Source organism: Ursus arctos, unplaced genomic scaffold (assembly GCF_023065955.2).
Source record: "Ursus arctos isolate Adak ecotype North America unplaced genomic scaffold, UrsArc2.0 scaffold_30, whole genome shotgun sequence".
Lineage (NCBI taxonomy): Eukaryota > Metazoa > Chordata > Mammalia > Carnivora > Ursidae > Ursus > Ursus arctos.
This window is the reverse complement of record NW_026622986.1, coordinates 24,142,961-24,164,209: the sequence shown is the minus strand read 5'-3', so window position 1 is coordinate 24,164,209 and position 21,249 is coordinate 24,142,961. Positions and strand designations below refer to the sequence as shown.

The 21,249-nt window shown below is 42.2% G+C and overlaps 1 protein-coding gene and 1 long non-coding RNA gene across 4 annotated transcripts in view; one reads left to right on the top strand and one right to left on the bottom strand.

Moving 5' to 3' along the window:
• The window catches only part of FRMD4A (FERM domain containing 4A), a 592,045-nt gene that overhangs the window by 304,626 nt on the left and 266,170 nt on the right, over positions 1-21,249 (bottom strand). Inside the window, exon 1 of one of the 3 annotated variants that reach the window (XM_057304598.1) lies at positions 20,705-20,785. The exons of 1 other annotated variant lie outside the window; for it this stretch is intronic. In XM_057304598.1, coding sequence (XP_057160581.1) covers positions 20,705-20,770 — 66 coding nt within the window. In that variant the 5' untranslated portion in view covers positions 20,771-20,785. Of the gene's footprint in view, positions 1-898; positions 1,362-20,704; positions 20,786-21,249 lie in introns of those variants that run through there. One more of the 3 variants, XM_026479048.4, reaches the window with a different exon arrangement.
• LOC130542144 (uncharacterized) lies at positions 1,334-14,173 on the top strand. The gene is made up of 2 exons (XR_008956492.1): positions 1,334-1,480; positions 11,420-14,173. It is a non-coding gene; the product is annotated as an uncharacterized LOC130542144 (long non-coding RNA).

The following is a 21,249-nucleotide window of genomic DNA, read 5'->3' as shown; positions in this document are numbered from 1 at the left end:
AAAGTGACTCGAATTCAACCCTGTTCCCCTCTATGAGAGCAGCAGGTTGCTTATCTATCAAGAGAGCTTTTCGTGAAGCTATTTGCCTTATGGCTGTTAGATCGCACCTTAAATTAGGATGTCTAAGTAGACTCCACAGCTCACAGAGGGGACTGCCATGATTCAAACAGGAGCTTCAGGGTTTCTGAGACCCACAAAGCATTCCACCCCTGCGGGGGTGTACGCATTTTATCCCTACATGAATGAGCCTCCCCAAAAGTGCATTAGTCACTCCAAAGAAGGACAAATCCTTATTATTTTACAGGATCATCTCTGCCAGGGGTTACCATAAAGTAAGCATGTTTCAGAAAATTAAGAGTCATTTCCAGCCCAAATCCGTAGTATTAAAAAAAAAAAATCCAAAATGATAGCAAGGTATGCGAAACAGCAACAACACAACAGAGAGGATTTTCGTCAATGGGGGCATAACTTAAACTCTCCAGGCATCAAAGCCCCTTAACATCATCAGCGCCTCCTTTGAAGACAGGGTCCCCCCACAGAGGAAATTTGCAGCTGTGTTGCGCTAATGCATCTGTTTGCAGCCCCTGCTTTTCTCCCCAGGCACTCACATCTTCCATCCTGATTCCAAAGGGCAGTCCCCACCCCAATCTCTTCCCTCTTATCTCATCTCTCGCAGCACCCCCACATGCATAGCCGGCAAAAATTTGTTTCAAATTTCTCAACATTATCTGCTAAGAAGAAAATTTACACATGACATAGTATTCTACTGTCCCAGGAATTCAAAATTTTCAGGAAAACAGGGCGACCAGAAGGGATGCTATGTACAATGAAAACAGACATCTCCTTTTCTTTGGAGCAATTGCTCCACGCAAAACAAACAGCCCGCCACGTCGCTTACCCTCTCCACGCTGCGTCTTCTCAAAGATCCATAAGGAATTTTCAGTAAAAGTCTTTGAGATCTATTCGGAGCCACTGCAGCCTGAACCACCATGGTGTAGAGCCGCGTGTGTGCGTTCCTGTGTGTGTGTGTGTGTGTGTGTGTGTGTGTGTGAGAGAGAGAGAGAGAGAGAGAGAGAGTGTGTGTGTGTGAGAGAGAGAGAGAGAGAGAGAGAGAGAGTGTGTGTGTGTGTGTGTGTGTATGTGTGTTCCCAGCAAAGTGAGAGACAAGGCTTCCTCCAAACTAAGTTATGGTCTCCTGGAGGTTTCCCAAATATCAAATAACCGAAAGAGTTTTTTCTTTCGACCATATGAGTCAAGATGTGGTTTGTTGGAAGGCGGGGGGATGGGGAAGCAAAAAAAACAGCCCAAGTTCTCCAACTTCACTCTGCCTTCAGCAGCTCGGCGTTAGCCGCCCCTTGTCTGCCCCTGCCTGTCAGTCCTGCGGTGAGACTGCATGTCCCAGAAGTTGGCAAGCGACGCCTCTGGGGAGAGTGATCCAGAAATGTCAACTTTGCTTCTTGTGGCTACAGACGGTAACCAGGTCAGTTGTCTAATCGAAGCTCTATCGGTTGTATTATTCATTCCATCACGTGACTCCAAAGCCCCTCAACCGTACAGTAGGTCACATGCTCACCTTAAAAAGACTATTTGGAATATCACCATCTGGTGCGGAGATTAATGTGAAATCCTGCATTCTGATTTCACTCTTTTCTGAACACCGGAAAAATATTTGCAGTCCCGTGACATAACGCACTGGGGACTTGGAGGGAACCCTGATCGCGGTCATAAATTACACGTATGACCCTGAGCATCAGATGCACCTATCTGGTTTTTCTCTCCCGCTTTCTAGTGCACTGAAAATAAATGTAGGAGTGCAATTAATTATATTTGTGAATGTAGTCCACAAAGATAAAGTGTGAGAGAAGGAAAAAAAAATTTTTGGTGTATCACGTGGTCCCAAATGAATCAAATATACGAGACAGACTTGCATTTGGCATCTCTTCATTTAAACGTTTATGTTATAGAACATTTATTTTTATGTGTGCCAGTAAGCATGAATAAGTTCTGTTTGATTTTACAAGGCTCTGAAAAGGACTAAATTCAGATTCATCCATCATATTTGCTTATTCTTTTCTAATAATAGTGTGTAATTCCAGATCAGACAACATTCTGAAGGGTGGGACACATGGTCTAAAATTTTAACTTTTCAGTAATATTTTGTAATTGATATGTTCTTCATCTATGGTCCCCTCTCTGCTCCCCCCTCCCAAATCTGCTTCTCTATAGCAGAGAAAATTACAATAAAGAAAAACAAGTAAGGGGCTTCCAGAATTGGAGGTTTGTTTTGTTTTTCTTGTTTGTAATGTATTTCTACATCTGCTCCTCTCCATTCCAGGTTTTATGAAAGGGATGCCATTTCCTTTGTAGTAATCCATGCTTTTTGTGTTAGCCTGATATCGCTTATATGCTTTGGGATCCAGCTTTTATTTACTCTCTGCAGACCAGTTTATTGCAAACCATGGAAAAGAAAGTTCTGTTTATTCAAAGATTCTAATAGGAAGTGGGGTGGGGAGTAAGAGGGAAGAAGTAGAGGTTTACACTGCTAGAAAATGAACCAGGAAAGAGTCTCAGAAGGGGGGTGCTGGTGGGGGTGGGGTGGGAAGGATGGAAACGTGGGTCTGGTCACCCCGTGCAGACACACATTAAGAGGCAGTTAAAGAAAGCATCAAGTTGATGTGGGAAATTCCAAATATACAACAATCGGGCTTTGTTCGTAATTGGTTCCATATGTGCATCGGGGAGCCAGTGAGAGGGCGAGAGAGAAGGCCAGCAACAAGGAGAGACGGGAAGTTCCTCAGCCTGACTTACGGAGCGTCTCGGGCTAGGTGGTTGAGGTTTATATACCTTTTTTCCTCTTTCTCGCTTCCTTTCTGCACTGTCTGGTTTCAAACTATTTTGGGGTGGCAATAAATCTGGAATGATACTCAATGATTGGGCCAAATGCATCGAATATCCTTGATAAAACCCCATTCGACTACGTAAGGGTTTTGAACAAAGGACAGGCACATATTCAAAACACTTATCTGTCGCGAGTCCTGGGATTGCTTCCTTCCAGGGAGGTTTGAGAGGGGGCGCTGTACCACATCAGCTCAGAAGTCACTGTCTCTCTCTCCTGACCCAGGCCAGGGCAAAGCCCCTGGGAACTGAATTTATTTATATTTGACTAAATGCAACTTCCTGTTTCCCAGGGGTATTAATGAGTGTTTCACTGAAGAGCTTAAGGCCTCATGGCATAGTTCAGATCATAAAGGACACTTTGATGAACTAAGTGCAAATAAAACAAAAACATATGCATTTGATTAAGGTTAAAATACATATAGAAGAGAATGTTAATGGAAACAAAAATAACCCTGAGCCAGACTCACACACATTTGACCCCCATATACTCTACCCCCCCGGGAGGTGAGGAGCAGGGTCATTTCTCATATCAGCACCAGTGCCTTCTCCCAGCTGATGGGGAGGAGGAGGTTGGCTCTGGAGCTTTCTGCAGTCCCCACAGAGTAGCCAGCCTCCTTCTCAGACAGATCTGAAGGCTCTCAAAGTTCAGCTTGTCCAAAAGTATCTTTTTGATGGTTTTGCTGTGGGTGTTTAAGATTTACACATTTAAAATTAGTTATTGAGGCTGAAGCATTTAATTTCAGAAGGCCACTGTTTTAATATAAGTATGTTTCCCAGGAAGGGATATGCACCCACACCTTTGCAGTAATGACCACTTTCAGAGAGGTGAGGGGAACTTACATTTACTGCATAAGGTGACCCATAGCTATCTCAACGGCAGAAATGAGCTTTGTGGTCCATATTTTACAGCTGATGAAACTGGGGCTCAGAGAGGTTAATAATTTGACCAAGGTAACACAGCTAGAACTGTCAGATCTAAGATGAAACCAAAATCAAGATGTTTGATTTCAGGGCCTGACTTGGTCCATTATACTCTCACATGACACAGAGGACTTGATCAGATTATAGCAGGTTAGAAATTCCAAAAGGACAGATATCCATGGGAGCTAACAGAGAAAGGGAAAAATCCCTGGCTTTGGAAAAGAGAGAATTTAAGTATAAGAAATGGCACTAGAAGATCTAGAGTCTCTGGAACTGCTGCTCCGCTTCCCTTGGTGAGAAGTATGGGGAACAGGAAGAGCGAAGAAGCCTACAAGAGCTGGGAAGGCAGCACAGTGGGGAGGCAGGACAGCCCCCGGCCTGAGGGGTAAAGGGAGGAGCCCCATTATTAGCGCCTAGGGCCAGGGTCACCTTGTAGAGGCTGGAACCCTGTGGACCCACTGGGTGAGACCTGATCACTGTTGGAGCCATGGGCCACAGCAGAGTGGCGGAGGCGGAGGAAAGCTCTGCTCCTCCCTCGCTACTACCTTCCAATCTTCCACCTGGTCCTCTGAGCACTGATGCCAGCCAGTTGACCGGAAGCCCCCTGGAAACAGCCACAGAGGCAGGGGAGGGAAAGAGGGGGAAGAGATCGTAGGGTAAATGCCCAGGATCAACACTGAGACCAGAGACATGGGAACAAAGGATTGGGGGACAGTGAATAAGGAGTAACTAAAAGACAACAGAAAAACAAAGGGAAAACATCTGGAACAGAGTATTGCTTAGAGAAAGCATGTTTTTGCCATGATGGTGGACACGTAGGTCCCCCGAGCACCCAGGGCACAGTGTAATGGCCCATGGGACAGATGGGGAGCTTGCTGCAGGGATGCAGCATGAGCAAACCCCAGGGTGGAGAAGACCCACCTCTGCTCTAGAGCCCCCAATGCTGCTGCATTTGATGCCTCTTAGAACAGAGCACCCAAGGCTGGTGGAGTTCTTTTTTGTTGTTGTTTATTTTGAACATTTCCTTCCCATCTCAGTGAAAATGTTTACGTTCAAACTCTGGAATGAAAATGCATAGGGATCGATTGAACCATATTTCAGGAAAATCAATGGTCATGACACACCAAAGCAAGATGTTTCAAATCAAATGGGTGTTCTTGGTTACGAAGAGCAGGAGGTGGAAGAGGGGGTTTGGGGGATAATGGCCTGTCAGAGAGAAAGCATGTGACAACACCAGAGCTAGTGGGGGGGTGGCACAGGAGAGGGGAGACCCCGCCGCTGAGCAGGGGCAAAGCCGCTGACACAGATCTGACCAGGGACCGAGGTGGCGCCTGCTAAGAAGCCATGGGAAGGCGGGGGTGTTCCTGATAGGATACTGAGAACTGACACAGAAACAGGGACACTGGTCACTGCAGCCTCTTATCCAGACTGTGTCTGGCCTACCAGCCTCCAGTGTTCATCCCAACTATGGCCCAGTGCCTGAAATGACCATTCGTGAGGCTCTCATCCCTTTGGCCCCCTGAAGTTCCCGTGTATGCATATCTTACTCAGACTTGTAATCACTGGTACTAGGTAAACTCGTCTGCACGACTTTATTTTGTTCATTTGCCAGAATAAAGAGAGAAGAGATAACAGGGCGGAGAGATTCGGACCGGGATTTTGGGGTGAGAGGAAGGAGGTAACAGGTCACACAGTGGGTCAGTGGGGTGCCATAATGAAGCTCCTGGCCCGAGGGCAGCCTAGGGCCAACGTGAGGGGGGGTCAGGGGCAAAGGGCAGTGAGCCGAGCAGTGTTGGGAAGGTGAGTTGAAGCACCCTTCTAGAAAATAAGGACAGAAGCATTTCGAGAAATGTTACCCTTGTCTTTTTTCATTCTTTCTCTGGTAAAAGGTGAAATATCGCTTATGTTAAGGACATAGATACAAAGCTGACAGTATAAATGCCTCTTCTAACAACCATCTCAAGCCATTATTTGTTGTAAATTTAGCAGCATGTTGAAAGGGGACTCTCGGTTTCATAAGAGGCCTGAAGACCTCTTATGAAAGGTGCCAACCATTCCCTCCTTCTCCACATCTTCTCGAAGTGTGCAAAGGAAAGTCTGAGACCAGATTTGAGGCCCCACGTTGACCTGGCTCTGCAGGCTGTCAGCAAAGGATTCAGAAGAATGAGGAGGGTGGGACTGCTGCCCCCTCACCTCAGGCCCGACGAGGGTCTCCTAGGAGCCTGTTGGGAGGGGTACAGTGAGCTTTTTAAGGGACAGGGACTGGCTGAGCATGGGTGGCAGCCAAGGAAAGAGAAGACTGGTGTAGGGGAAGTAATTTTAATCCCATCGCCCTGCGTCAGATGTAGGTGTCTAGGAGCGCTGGTCTTGGTCTTAGGTGTTCAGTGTATTGTATGAAAGTCTAGGGAACCCAGGAGAAAGGGGCTGGGGCTGTGGGACAAGAAGGGATCTTAAATGACTAAGTGGAAGAAAAGATATCACTTGTGCCAGGGAACTGCAGTGAGAAAGGGGCAGGGTCTTCAAAGAACCCACGGTGTACTCCATCCCACAAGGAAAAGAGCTGGGTTTAGACAGACGTCAGGCCCACAGAGAGACCCTAGACATGCTAGAGGCAGCTTGGTGAGCAGGGCCCGTGAGGAGGGACATGGAGGAGGAAGCCAGGAGCCACACACCAGCCTTTCGCACTGCAGCCCTGAGCTGAGGGAGGGAAGACAGGCTTTGTATGAAGTTTGGGATATATACTCCCTGTCCTATAAAACAGGTGGGAGGATAAACGGGATGAGATTGAAACAAAGACAAACATGAAGAATTCCTCAGCAATTTGGAACATTCCTGGAGTAGGGGTGAGGGGAGTTGGAAAGGGAAGCTCTGTCTTTCTTTAAAAGCCCTATCACCCTTCCCATTAGCTCCTAACTCACCTAACCTGGGTCATTCATGTCACATTTTATTAGAGTAATCTCTGACTGAGGTTATACAAATAGAAATGCTGCCTGCATCCATAATTTTATATTTGAAAAGTGGCTGGAATTTAGGCCAAACACGAAACCCAATATCCCCAAGAGAGGAAGATGTCAAGCAACACAGTTATCATCAGACCTCACATGCCCAAGACCTGCAAGATTATTCACAGTTTCCCCCGGGGCAGGATAGTTGACGATTCTCTTGGTTTTAACACAGGTTTGCATTGACGGAGTGCATTGTTGGCATTGTCCATCTTTGGACAGATTTTCCTCCTCTTATGGCATTTGGAAGAAATTGTAGGTATAATTACAGCTAGGGTGGGTAGCAGATTAAATTTTCCTTCCTTTCCTGCCTTTCCCTTCATCCCTCCCTTCCCTTCCCTTCCCCTCCCTCCTTTCCTTCCTTTCCTTTCCTTCCTTCCTTCCTTCCTTCCTTCCTTCCTTCCTTCCTTCCTTCCTTCCTTCCTTCCTTCTCAAGCTTCTCTTGTCTACTTGGGCTACATTCTTGGCTCTATTTAATAGTTCTCCTCCATGACCAGCCAGCCAAAGAAAATAAAAGAAGTTTGAACTGAACTGTTCAGTTTGTCTCCTAATTATTGTTGCTGGTAGAGGTCTGATGAGTCTACTACTTGCTTCTGATATTACATTGTCTGTGCTCTTCTTGTATTCCATACCAAGCTCTATGCTACTGGCCTTGCCCTTGTCTAAACCAATTTTTAAAATATTCTTTTATTGCTTACGCTACATGATTCATTCAACAGTTACTTTATTGAGTGTCTAACAGAATAATGGCAAACCCCTTATATAGCACAGTCTATTGCAGCACCATTCTAAAGGATTTCAGGTATATTAATTCTTTAATTGTCACAACACCTTATCAAGTAGGCACTTTCCTTTTCCCTAGAGGAAGATGGAGACACGGAGGCACAGAGAAATGGAGTAATCTGCCCAGGGTCACACTGCAAGAGGCTTTGGGGTCCATTAACTGCTGGACTCTGCTAGAGAATTACTATGTATCAGGCTTTGGGCCAAGAATTGAGGATACAAGGGAGCTTCTGCTTTTTGGAAGAGTTTGCTTTTGTTCCTCAAACTTAGATCCCCCTGTGATGAGGTATCCGGAGAGAAATGAAAGAATCTTTTACTTGATTTACACCTAGAAGGTTACCGAACAACTACCCAACAGGATGAAATGAAATTTGTCAAAGTTCTTTTTAAATGGTACACACACACACACACACACACACAGTTTCCACTGTCACTTCTGCACACCCTTTTCCTGCTGCCTTGATATAACAGCCTTCCTGGATCTCACCAGCCACCTCTCTAACTCTTCATACATATTCCCCTGTGACCTCTATGTTTCATCTATCTGCAGTCCTTAAAAGTCGTCCAACTTAGCCACATACATTGGGTAGTTCAGAGGCTTCTTCTTGGACCTTTGAGAACACCCTGTTCAGTAGTTTCATCAGAATAACTAGGAGTAGAGAATTAATTAGCCTAGACTAAGACCCCCATCTGCATCAACTCAACAATGCACATCTCATTACAAAGGAAACCAGACTATGTTCTTCCGGGGTAGGAAGAAAATACAGCATTTGCTGCATGGAAACTTCACGTGCTAATCAGGCGTCCCAGAATCTCATTCAATCTTTCTGGCAATGATCACGCTGTAGAGAATGTCAAGTGGAAAATATTAATGACCCGTGTGGAGGATTAGTCCATATTGTCTTAGCATCCCTTGCTTCACAGACATCAAATTCCAGCTCATCGGCATGCTGGCAGGATTATTCAATTATTCACCCAGAGAAGGAGGGAGCAGGTAGAGATCCTGCTTCCAAGCGGCAGACAGATTTTATTCTTCCATATGAAAGTCCTTCACATCTGCCCTGGATAGGGTTTGCCCCCATCAGAGCTCCACTTGCCTTTCCCAGCATGAGGCTGAGTCAGGCAATCAATGGCTGCAGCCTGGGATAATGGCTATTCTGCATGGTGGTAATGGCTTATTGCATGTGCTATTAGAAGTGATGTCATGTCCAGATCCTGAGGAATTGATAAGATTGCAGGGATGCCTGTGTGATTAATCAGGTAATAAGCTGACCCGTGTGGCGTTGGCTGTGTAGATTGGCTTTCGAGACCATTTTGCAAAGCTCTTTTTCATGGGCTATCCATCCATGTGGATGGATTTTGATAACTAGCATTGATTTGCCATTTTTATGAAGTGCAGTTTGCACAGGGTAAACTGTGTAATTGCACCCAGAATGGCAAAATAAATAATGTTCTTATCTATGGTATTGACGACCCAGGATTAGCTGAATATATATAGTTCACTTCCAAACAGAGTCAATGGATGTTGGCTTTTGATTTTTACTAGGCTCAGCTCTCAAATTTCAGGTGCCTTAGATAAGCACTGGGTGGCAAATGATCAACTTTTAAATCTGCTTCTAATTTCCAGGCTTCCTTTTTCCAGAAGGAAAAATTTAATGTAATTTTCTTCAATAGGAGAATGGTTGTCTTAGTTCAAGTAATCCCTCTGGTGCTGCAAAGGAGGATGGCTTTCTTTGGGGTCATCAGATTGCTTTCTGTCGTGTGCCAGGACCATGTCACTCCCAAGGGCAAGTGCCAATTTGCCCAGGGGTCTCTAGGATAAGCCACGTGGCCTGTATTTTCCCAAGGCGAGGTAGGAAAGCACTTGATCTGATATAAAGATAGGTACTGAGAAATCTCACATCATGGGAATAGGGTTTATCTTGAGTGTGCCCTAGAAGGCTCCCAATATCCCATAAGTCAAAATGAGAGAGGGTTACCCAGTTTCTACTAGGTAGATCAAGGCCAGAAAGGGCAAAATAAGTACAATGGACACCTGCTGAGATATAAATGAGGATGCACAGGGCGGTGGGTGGGGGGAATGCTCACTGTTACCTTCTGTATGGGGTACTCCACTTCATTTGAATTTTAAACCTTGATAGCACGAATGCAGATAGTAGACTTGTTGAGAAAATTAAGTGAGACAGTAGCATCACATATGTGGGAACAAAGGCGGTAAGAAATGCCATCAGAGCCAGGTTCTGACATGTAACCTATAGAAAAAATATTTTAGACCTTATTCTGTGAGCAACAGGGAGTCAATACAAATTACTTTTTGCAAGGAAGTAATACCATCTAACCTGAATTTTTTGAGCTTGAGTGGTAAAGGCTGCATGGTAGGATGGAGGGCCCAGGTGTAGGAGAAGCCAAGACAGCAGTTGCAAGGTTATTACAATTGTCCAAATGAGAGACGATGAAGCCCAGAACTAGGACAGTGGTGACAGGCTGAATATAAGATGTTGGGGAACAGTTAAATGGTAGAGGGAGGTGTACGGTGATCCTCTATTATGAGGGAGTAGAGGAAGGATGGTCCTTTCAGCTAAGTACCCAGGAGTAGGGGCAGGTTTGGGGAGATGATAATGAGTAGCTCTGGACATACAGAGCTCCTGGTGCCCAAACATTTTGACCTGGAACATAAGAGGGGAGTCAAGCCTGGAAACGCAGCTTTGGATTTCAACCACAGACAAGGAACCACTAGTCAAGTTATTAGGTAAGCGTGAGGGCAGACATTCAGGAACACAATCATTGACTTCTCATGCACCTCTTCTTAGAAGTTTACTGGAAGAGAGCCTCCAGTAAAAGAAAAAAAGGGAGGATTTGAATTGTAAGAAAAAGAGAACGGATCATGGGAGAGCTGAAAAGGGAGTTCTCAGAATAATGAAGAGAGGAGCTCTAAGGACACAGTCATGCAAGGGACTCAGAGAGGAGCTAGCCTGAGTGGTATAGGAGCATGGAGGGGCCCAGGAAGGAGGGGTCTCAAAACAAGAAAAAAAAATGCATGGATTGAGTATCTAATGAGTGTGCCAAATTGAGAGGAGATACAAAGCTCTATTAAAGTTCTTAGAGAAAAATGATTGATAGGTACACCGAATATCAAGTCCCCAATGGAACCAGGCAATTATTACCACCTGGAAAACATAAAATTGTAAAATCCAGGATACGTAATCATAATATACACGGTTTCTCCACTCTAAACAATGTATTAGTAGTCATAATACCAATAATAATACCAATAATTCAAAAGATTGGATTTTGATTTAAACTGTGATATAGATATATCAGTAAAGTTGGAGGGTAAGAGATACACGGGTATTTGTAGGGATGTGAGGTAAGGCTTTAAGTAAGTCAAAGCTTCATCTTTCAAGTCATGTCCCGGGGAGAGGACTACAAGATTGGGAGAAAGGGTTGGAAGCCTGGTATTTTTCTTCATAAACCTTGTACTACTCTTCAACTTTCAAATGTTATGTACATTGCCATGCACATGTATTATTTTGCTAAAAATGAATTGAATTGTAAGCAGAGAAACAATGTTCCAGGCAGTGTGAGCAGATGAGGGCTGGGAGCAGCGTGTGGCATTCAAGGGTCACTGATGGCCTTGAGAAAGTGTGTACAGAGTGCTGACAACAGAAGCTGGGCTGCAGGAGGGAGAGCTGGAGCCGCCTGGCCTTGTTCTGAAGGGACAGATTTGAGTCTAGATACTGGGTTATTGAATCTGACAAGTAATGTTTCAGGAGCCCTGCTTGATTTCCTCCATTTTCCTTTCCTTTATATTTCAGGGTTCTTAGTCTATGGATCCGCTATTGAAATGGCTGCTGAATGAGAAGCCTCCAAGCTATAGCTGGGAAGGAAGAACCTTAACTCCTTTGAAACCAGATGAAGACACACGGACAGAAGGAAGCAGGCCAAATACATCAGCAAGGGCATTGCTGACAATGCCTGATAGTCCTGCAGAGTCATCTGTGCTTTGACTGGACCTTCTGTGCTCTTTCCTTTGCTGTGATATTGTGTGTGTGTTTGCACGAATCCACTCATGGACACGCACATATGTGTTATTTCCTCTCATGAGCCCAGCAGCATTGCAGCAGCTACAGGAGCCCCAGAGTGGTGACAACTAATTATGAAACACCAGGTCTGATATGTCCCTCTTATCGCATCTTGCAGAAGACTTGCATTCCCACAAAATCCCCCAGTGGCCCTTTGTAATCCTGGAAAGGAAGTGCCAATCTGGAAACAGCTGTTCTTGAGATAGTGGGATGACATCCTAATGAGTACGCTATGAGCAACAGAGGAAACCCAAGGCTAATGGGACTGTGATACAAATATTTTTTCTAGACAATTAGACTCACACAAGAAAGCCTATATTCCCCAGCAAGGCTGAGAGGAGAGTCACTGATCTATAGATGTCAAGTCCCCAAGCCCTGTGGGATGTTGGACACTTTTTCCAGCTCTCTCCTGGGAGATGGCTCTGGCAAGGCAGTCCAAAGTCACCTTGCTCAGAGGCTCCACCAGGGAAACCCAGCTGGAGAGCAAAAGAAGCCAAGTACAGCTCTGTCCCCAGGGCTCCATGCCACTGTTGGCTGCAGAGCTCAGGACCAGGTAGCTCCTGATTTGGGGAGCAGGCAGGAAGGATGGCCACAGATTGAGACCAGGAGTAAATGTTGTGCTTCCACAGAACCCAAACCCCTGCTAATTCCAAGGAGAAGGCTGAGGGGGAGTAGGGAGAGAGAGCTTGGGGGTAGAGAAACAGAAAAATGACTTAATGCAGTTCAGGGTTTGAAACAGATGCCTTTTCCAGGGGAAGGCAAAGGGAATAGGAAGACTAAGTCATGACAACTTCCTTTGCATCAGGCATGGCCCTGGGCCACTTGCTCTAAATTACCACTTTTAGATCTTCACTATGATCCTGTAAGCTGGGTAGCATTAGCTGCACTTTATGGATAAGGAATTAAAGCTCAGAAAGATGAAATGTTTGCCGACAGTCATGCAAGTAGGACATGGTGCTCAGCTGGGACTGAGACCCAAGCCCATGTGACTTTAAAGCTCATTTTCAATACTCTTTAGGAATGTGTACATGGAAACACAACAAAGCATTCTGTCCTTCTTAACAAGGCCTGCCTTCAGGAGAAACTATTTTATGAGAGCCTAAACAATGGGGAAGGGAAGCCTTTCTGGGGAGCCTCCCTGGGGAAGGGAAATACTCAACTCTAGCTGGCTCTAGTTTTCCCTGTGGGGGAAGGGAAATGCACAATTCCAGCCCCTCCACCCATCCTGCCTCACTTAAGGGAGAAAAACACCCTGAGAAACTCTGGTGTAGTTCACACCCCAAGGGCACAGGCTCACAAAAGACCAAGAACTAGGGCTATACAATGCCTCTCCTCCTCCCATACCTTACCACCACATTACTAAAGGCCTATGTCCCACAGTTCCTTCCTTTCATACAGTAGTATGTCAGTCCACTTCAATATTACAAGGCATACTAAGAGGCAAAAAACACAGTCTGAAGAGACTGAACAATCATCAGAAAGAGTGAAATATGGCAGGAATGTTGAAATTATTAGACCAGGAACTAAAAAATTAACTAAGATCTATATCCTAAGGGCTTCAATGGAAAAAGTTGGCAATATGGAAGAACAGAGAGATGGATAATGTAAACAGAGAGATGGAAATTCTAAGGATCAAAAAGAAATTCTAGAGATCAAGAACTGTAAGAGAAGAGAGTGACTTGATAAGATTTATTAGTAGACTGGACACAGCTGAAGAAAAATCTCTAAGCTTGATGACATGCCAAAATAAAGTCCTAAAATTGAAAAGCAAACGGAAAAAAAGACTGGGGGGAAAAAAACAACAGACTAGAATACCCAAGAACTGCAAGACAACTATAAAATGTATAACAGATGGATAATAGGAAACATATACATAATGAATAGGAGCAATATTTGAAGACATAATGACAGAGAGTTTCTCAAAATTTAATGTTAAGCACAAAACCACAGATCCAGAAAGCTTAGAGGACACCAGACCAGATAAATCCCCCTCCCAAAACAAAAACAAACAAAAATACAAAAACCCCAAACAGAAAAACCCTTCAAAGCACTTCTAGGTGTATCATAGTCAAACTTCAGAAGATGGAAGATTAAGAAAAAGTTTTGAAAGAAACCAGAGGGAAAAAAAAATCTTACCTATTAAAAAACTAAGGGAAGAATTATATTCAACTTTCCCTCAGAAACCATGCAAGCAAGTAAAAGGTGGAGTGAAATATTTAAAGTGTTAGGGGGAAAAAAGTCCACCAACCTGGGATTCTGTACCATGGGAAATTATCCTTCAAAGTTTAAGGAAAAATAAAGATTTACTCAAACAAACAAAAATTGAGGAAATTTGTTGCTAGGAGACCTGCCATGTGAGAAATGTTAAAATGAGTTCTTCAGAGAGAAGGAAAATTATATAGATTGGAAATGTGGATCTATGTAAAGAAAGGGAGAGTATCAGAGCATAAATAAATGACAGTAAAATAAAATTTTACTCATTCTTAAGTGATGTAACAGTTAACAGTTTGTTCAAAATAGTAACAACGCGTTTGATTATATATACTCATATATATATACACACACACACACACATGAACATACATATGTGTAAATGTAAGTATATATTAAGTATAAGTGAAATAAATGACAGCAATGATACAAGGGACAGAGGGGAGGAGGAATTAGGAGTATTTTGTTAGATAAGGTACTTGTACTTCTTATGAAGTGGTATAGTGTTATTTGAAAGTAGGCGTGGATTAGTTGTGAATGCATATTACAAACACTGAGGAAATCATTTTAAAAAAGTAAGAAAAAATAGAAGTATAATTGATATACTAAGAGAGGAGAGATAATGGATTATATAAAAATACTCAGTGAAAATCACAAAAGGCAGAAAAGTGTAGAAGACAAAATTAGGAACAGAGAACAAGGACAACAAATAGAACATAGTAACAAATATAGTAAATGTTAATCTAACAATATCAATGATCCCTTCAAATGTCCATGGTCTAAATATGTAATTAAAAAACAGAGATTGTCAGAGTGGATCAAAAAAGACCCAACTATAGGTTTTCTATAAGAAATCCACAGACACATATAGATAGAAAGCAAAAAGATGGAGAAAGATATACTATGCTAACACTAATCAAAAGAAAGTGGGAATAGCTTTATTAATTTCAGACTCAGTAGACTTCAAGTAAAACTACCAGGAATAAAGGAGGTATTAGATAATGATAAATGGGTCAATTCTCCAGGAAGACATAACAATTCTTAACATATATGCCTCAAATAGAGTGTCAATAATGTGTGAAGCAAAAACTGATAGAATTGCAAGAAGAAAAAGATAAATCCACTATTATAGTTGGACATGTCAATACCCCCCTATCAGAAATGGACAGATCCAGCAGGCATAAGTTCAGTTAAGCACATAGTTGAACTCAACAACACCATCAATCAACTGGATATGGAGGACTTCTATTGACAATTTTACCTAACAACAGCAGAATACACATTCTTCTGAAGCTCACATGGACCTTCACCAAGACAAACCATTTTCTGGGACATAAAACACACCTTAACAAATGTAAAAGATTAAAAATCATACAGTGTCTTCTCCCAGACCACAGTGGAATTAAACTAAATATCAATAACAAAAAAGATAACACCGGGATATTAAACACCATAGTTCTATCTAACACATGGATCAAAGAAAAAAATCTAAAGAGAAATTAAACATTTTTTTGAACTAAATGAAACTGAAAACACAGCTTATCAAAATTTGTGGAGCACAGTGAAAGAAGTGCCTAGTGGGACATTTATAGCATTGAATGCATAAATTAGAAGAAAAAACAGAAAGATCTAAAGATCAGTAATATAACAGCTTTCCATTAAGGAAACTGGAAAAAAGAAGAGCAAATTAAATCTAAATTAAGCAAAAGGAAAAAATAACAAAAATTAGAGCAAAAATCAATGAAATTAAAAACAGGAAATCAATAAGAGTAAATCAATAAAATCAAAAGCTGGTTCTTTGAAAGGATCAATAAAAGCAGTAAGTGCTTAACTAGATAAGTTAAAAAAGAGAGAAGACACAAATTACTAACATTAGAAGTGAAAGAGGAGACATCCTTTGGAGATTAAAAGGATAACAAAGGAACACTATGAACAACTCTGTGCCCACAAATTTGGTAACCTAGATGAAATGGATCCATTCCTTGAAAAACAATCTGCCAAAACTCACACAAGAAGAAACAGAATCAATAATGGATAACCTTACAAAACAGAAAGCACTAGGCCCAGATAGGTACACTGATAAATACTGTCAAACATTTATGGAAGAAATTATACCAACCTTCTACAATATTTTCCAGAAGATAGAAGCAAATACTTTCTAATGAATTTTATGAGGCCAGCATTGCTCTTTATCAAAACCAGACAAACACATTACTAGAAAACTACAGACTGATATATGTCATGAACACAGAGGTAAATATCTCAACAAAACATTAGCAAATTCAGTACAACAATGTGTAGAAAGAATTATATACCACGATCAAGTGCGATTTATCCCAGGTATACAAGGCTGCTCCAAATTAAAAAATTAACTAATGTAACAAAAATGCAATGAATAAAATGCTAAAGACAAATCACATAATCATATCAATTGATTTCTATCACATCAAAAATGCTAAAAAAGAAAGATCACATAATCATATCAGTAAATGCAGAGAAACTATTTGACAAAATCCACACCTCTTTGTGATTAAAGCTCTAAAAAAAGCAGAAATAGAGAAAACTTTCCCAACTTGAGAAAAAAAAAATCCTCAAAACCTTCAGCTAACACCACACTTAATGGTGAGAAACTTGAAGTTTTCCCACTAAGATCAGGGCAAGGCAATGATGTCTTTTTCACCATTGCTTTTCAATACCACATTGGAAGTCATAGCTAGCGCAATAAGACAAGATAAAGAAATGAAATATATGCAAGTTGGAAAGAATATATATAAAACTGTCTTTGTTCACAGATGACATGGATTATTCATGTAGAATAGCTGAAAGGGGTGCCTGGCTGGCTCAATCATTAAGTGTCTGCCTTCGGCTCAGGGCGTGATCCCAGAGTCCTGGGATCCTGCTCTGCTGGGAGCCTGCTTCTTCCTCTCCCACTCCCCCTGCTTGTGTTCCCTCTCTCGCTGGCTGTCTCTCTCTCTGTCAAATAAATAAATAAAATCTTAAAAAAAAATAGCTGAAAGAATTGACAAAAATACTCCTGGAAATAATACGCGATTATAGAAAGCTTACAGAATACAAGGTTAATATACAAAAGTCAATTACTTTCTTATATACTGGCAATGAACAAGTAGAAGTGGAAATTAAAACTATGTTACCATTTACATTAGCACTCAAAGTGAGACATTTAGATGTACTTCTAATAAAATATGTACAAAATCTATATGAGGAAAATGAAAAAACTTTGATGAAAGATACCAAAGAAGAACTAAATAATTAGAGAAATATTCCACGTCCATGGATAGGAAGACTTGATATTGTCTGAATGTCGGGTTTTCCCAAATTGATCTATAGATTAACACAATCTCAATCAAAATCCCAGCAAGTTATTTTGTAGATATCAACAAACTGATACTGAAGTTTATATGGAGAGGCAAAAGATCCAGATTAATTGATTTAATATGAAGGGAAAAAAGTTGGAGAGCTGATACCACCCAACTTCAAGACTTACTATAAAGCTACTTTAAGTCAGACAAATAGATCACTGAAACAGAGAGAGAGCCCAGAAACAGACCTACGTAATTGTAGTCAAGTGATTTGGCAAAGGAGCAAAAGAAGTACAACGGAGCAAAGGCAAACTTTTCAACAAATGGTACTGGAACAATGGAATATTCACATGCAAAAAATAAAAAAAAAAAACAATCTAGACACACACATTATATCCTTTACAAATATTAACTCAAAATGTATTGCAGACTTAAGTGTAAAACACAAAACTATAAAACTCCTAGAAGATAGCACAGAAGAAAATCTAGATCACCTTGGATATAGTGATAACCTTTTTAGATATAACACCAAGGCAAGATCCATGAAAGAAATAATTGATAGGCTGGGCTTCATTGAAATGCAAAATTGCTCTGAAAAAAACTGCCAAGTGAATGAAAAGAGCCATAGACTGGGAGAAAATATTTGTAAAAGATATATCTGACAAATGGCGGATATCCCAGATACACAAAGAACTCTTAAAACTCAACAATAAGGAAATAAACAACCAGATTAAAAAGTGGACAAAAGACCTTAACAGACACCTCACCAAAGAAGATATACAGATAGAAAGTAAGCATATGAAAAGATGTTAAACATCACATATCATTATGGAATTACAAATTAAGACAATAATGAGATACCACTACACACCTATTAGAATGGCCCAAATCCAAAACAATGACAACACCACATGTTGGCAAGGATGTAGAGCAACAGGAGCTCTTGTTCATTGCTGGTGGGAATGCAAAATGGTATAACCACTTTGGAAGATAGTTTGGCGGTACCTTGCAAAACTAAACATTTACCATACAATCCAGCAATTGAGCTTCTTGGTATTTATTCAAATGTATTGAAACCTATGTCTACATAAAAACATGCACACAGATGTTTATAGCCACTTATTCATAACTGCTAAAACTTGGAAGCAACCAAGATATTTTCAGTAGGTTAATGAATAAATAAACTTTGGCACATCTGAACAACAGCCTATTATTAAGCACTAAGAAGAAATGAGCTATCAAGCCATGAAAAGACATGGAGGAAACATACATGCATATCATTAAAAAAAAGAAACCAATCTGAAAAGGCTACATATCAAATGAGTCTAATTATATGGTATTCTGGAAAAGACAAAATAGTAAAGGAGACAGTAAAATTAGGTTGCCAGACATTAGGAAGGAGGATAAATGAATAGGTAGACCACGGTGGATTTTTAGGGCAGTGAAACTATCTTACATGATTCTGTAATGGTGGATACATGCCATTACATGTCAGTCACCCACAGTCAACCCATAGAGTGTATAACACCCATAGTGAACCCTAATGTAAACTACTGACTTTGAGTGATAATGATATGTCAATATAGGCTCAGTGATTACAATAAATGTATCATTCTACTATGGGATATCCATAGTGGAAGAGGTTGTGAGTGTGTGGGAACAGGAGTATATAGGAAATCTCTGCACTCTCTTCTCAATTTTGCTGTGAACCTCAAACTAGTCTAAAAATATTTTTTAAAAATTAATAAAATAGAGTGTAAAAAAGTTGATCTGGAGATGATAATCTAGGATGAACTGGAGGAGAAATAGCGGATATAGGAGAATAATGAGATGTTTAGTTCAAGTGAAGGGTCGTAAGGACCTAAGCTGGGGCCATGAAATTATCGGTTGTATTTACAGAAAAGGAGGGAATATGTGATGGCACTTTCCTCCAGGGGAGAGTGTGTCTGGGAGTTCCCAAACAAGATAATAGTGGTGGAAGTACTGGAAAATAGTGTGCGTGTTGGGGGGCAGTTAAGGAGAGACGGGGATAACATTAATGACTTTGTGGTATTTAAATAAAACAACTTCCTAATTAGTTTTTCCCTGAGTTGACCAAGCTCACACCAAGCCCTTGGTATGCCAGAGGCTGACCCCACACGAGACCCTACAGCCACCCACCACCAGCTACCACCACGGCAGACCATGGTGCTTGGGCAGAGGGTATCAGCTGTCAAAGAAACTTCCTATCCTGCTGCTCAATCTCTATTTATACTTCAGAAAATAGTGATGCTAGCCATGAACCTCCCATCACTGGAAATCCAGAAGGTCCCTCTACCTTCTTGACACATTCCTTCTTGAAGGCATAACTTCCTGACCCTCCGGTCAGAACGAATGTGAGGTACTGGGATCCCGGTATCCAGCCTGGAAAGGGGGATTCCCTCTGGGAATCCTGCCAGTGTAATGTTGCCTCAATTAGACGACAGATTATAAATTAATAAAGAAAAAAAAAAAGCCCCAGACTCTAACGTCTGCCAAAATATACCATTCCCTGTAAGGTTCCTGAAAGGGACATAGTGATGGATAGTGAAAGAGCCAACCCCCCACAGTCTTTTCCAGATTCGAGACGCAGACTGGCTGGTCCTCAAAATGTACCACCACCACCTTTCTCAGGGGAGCACCAGTGTTATTCTTGGAAAAAGAGCATCTTTCTTCCAGCTATATTACCCCCCGCATGCTTCACACAGTCTGTAGCTCCCTAAACCCCCATCAATAATACAAAACAGACAGACCTATCACCAACAGAAATCCCCGAGAAAAGAGTAAGAACGACTACAGTTGGTTTGGGACAGAAACAATGTTGAGGTTGCTATGGATGCCAGGGGTTTTCAAAGATTGTGTTTCTAAAATCATCACAGGAATAGAAGTATCCTTATTAGCTGCAGCTTCTTTAAAAACCAGTCACTCAAACAGCCTCATCCCATAGAATCCATTCCCAAGGAAGCACTGGTGACCTAATCCCTAGGAAAGTGGCCAGGATCCAGGGGCTGGTGCTCTGTGCAGAGGGATGTGCTCTCTCCACTCTGACCCTCAGCATTCTCCATAGGAAAAATATAGTATGTTGAGCCCACCCTCCCCTTTGTTTTCTGGAATGATCACTTCACAAACTGATCCGAGTCTCCCAGGGAATACCTACTGAAGCTGTTTTAGTCTCTTTGGGCAAATGTGTTCTATTTCTTCATCCCATTCATTCAGACTCCTGGACATTACTTGTTCTCAGAAGCCATTTCTCTGCTAAGTCATCTGTACAGATCATTCCGCACCACTCAGGCATTTCGCAACTTTATGGTTTTGTTCCCCCAGGGCACATAAGCATACATCAAGCCACCGTGTGAGCACTGGACCATTGTGGAATAGAATCCTCATCGGGAATGGGGACAGAGTCGTGAAGACTCTGGGGGTGTAGAGGGAGATCTGTCATGCAGAATAAGGGAAAGCCTTTACTTACAAACACATCCATGAGCAGATGCTCCAGCGTCACTTCAAAGTCTTCCAGTTTGGCAGCTAACGTCATAATGAACGCTCCGATGTGCAATGAGGCCCCACTGATGACCCACAGCCACGAGCTCCTCAGCTCAGAGAACACGGCAGGTGTCAGATGTAGCCACAGGTGGAACTGGCGCTCGCGGGATGTGGACTAGAACATTGCAGACGGCACTGATAGTGCCCTGTAGCCAGAAATCTTCAAGGGTTAAAGGAGAAAGCTAGATTTTTCTAGCACGAGCGGGCGAGCCCAGATGCAAAGTGATGTCACTAGGTAAGGAATCCAGCCACGGTCTGCTCTTTATAGCTACCTGGTCTGAGGTGCTATGGGAAACGCGGGGAAACCCCAACAGTGGGCAAGGGAGAAAGCACCAGAGAGATGGTGAGGGGCAGCAGGGAGAGAATGGAAGAAGCCGTCTGACTCCGATATTTATAGGGCCACATGTTTTTGACTCTAGCCCATTTCTCAGTTCATTTCTGACCTTTCATAAATGGCCAAGCACACTGGGG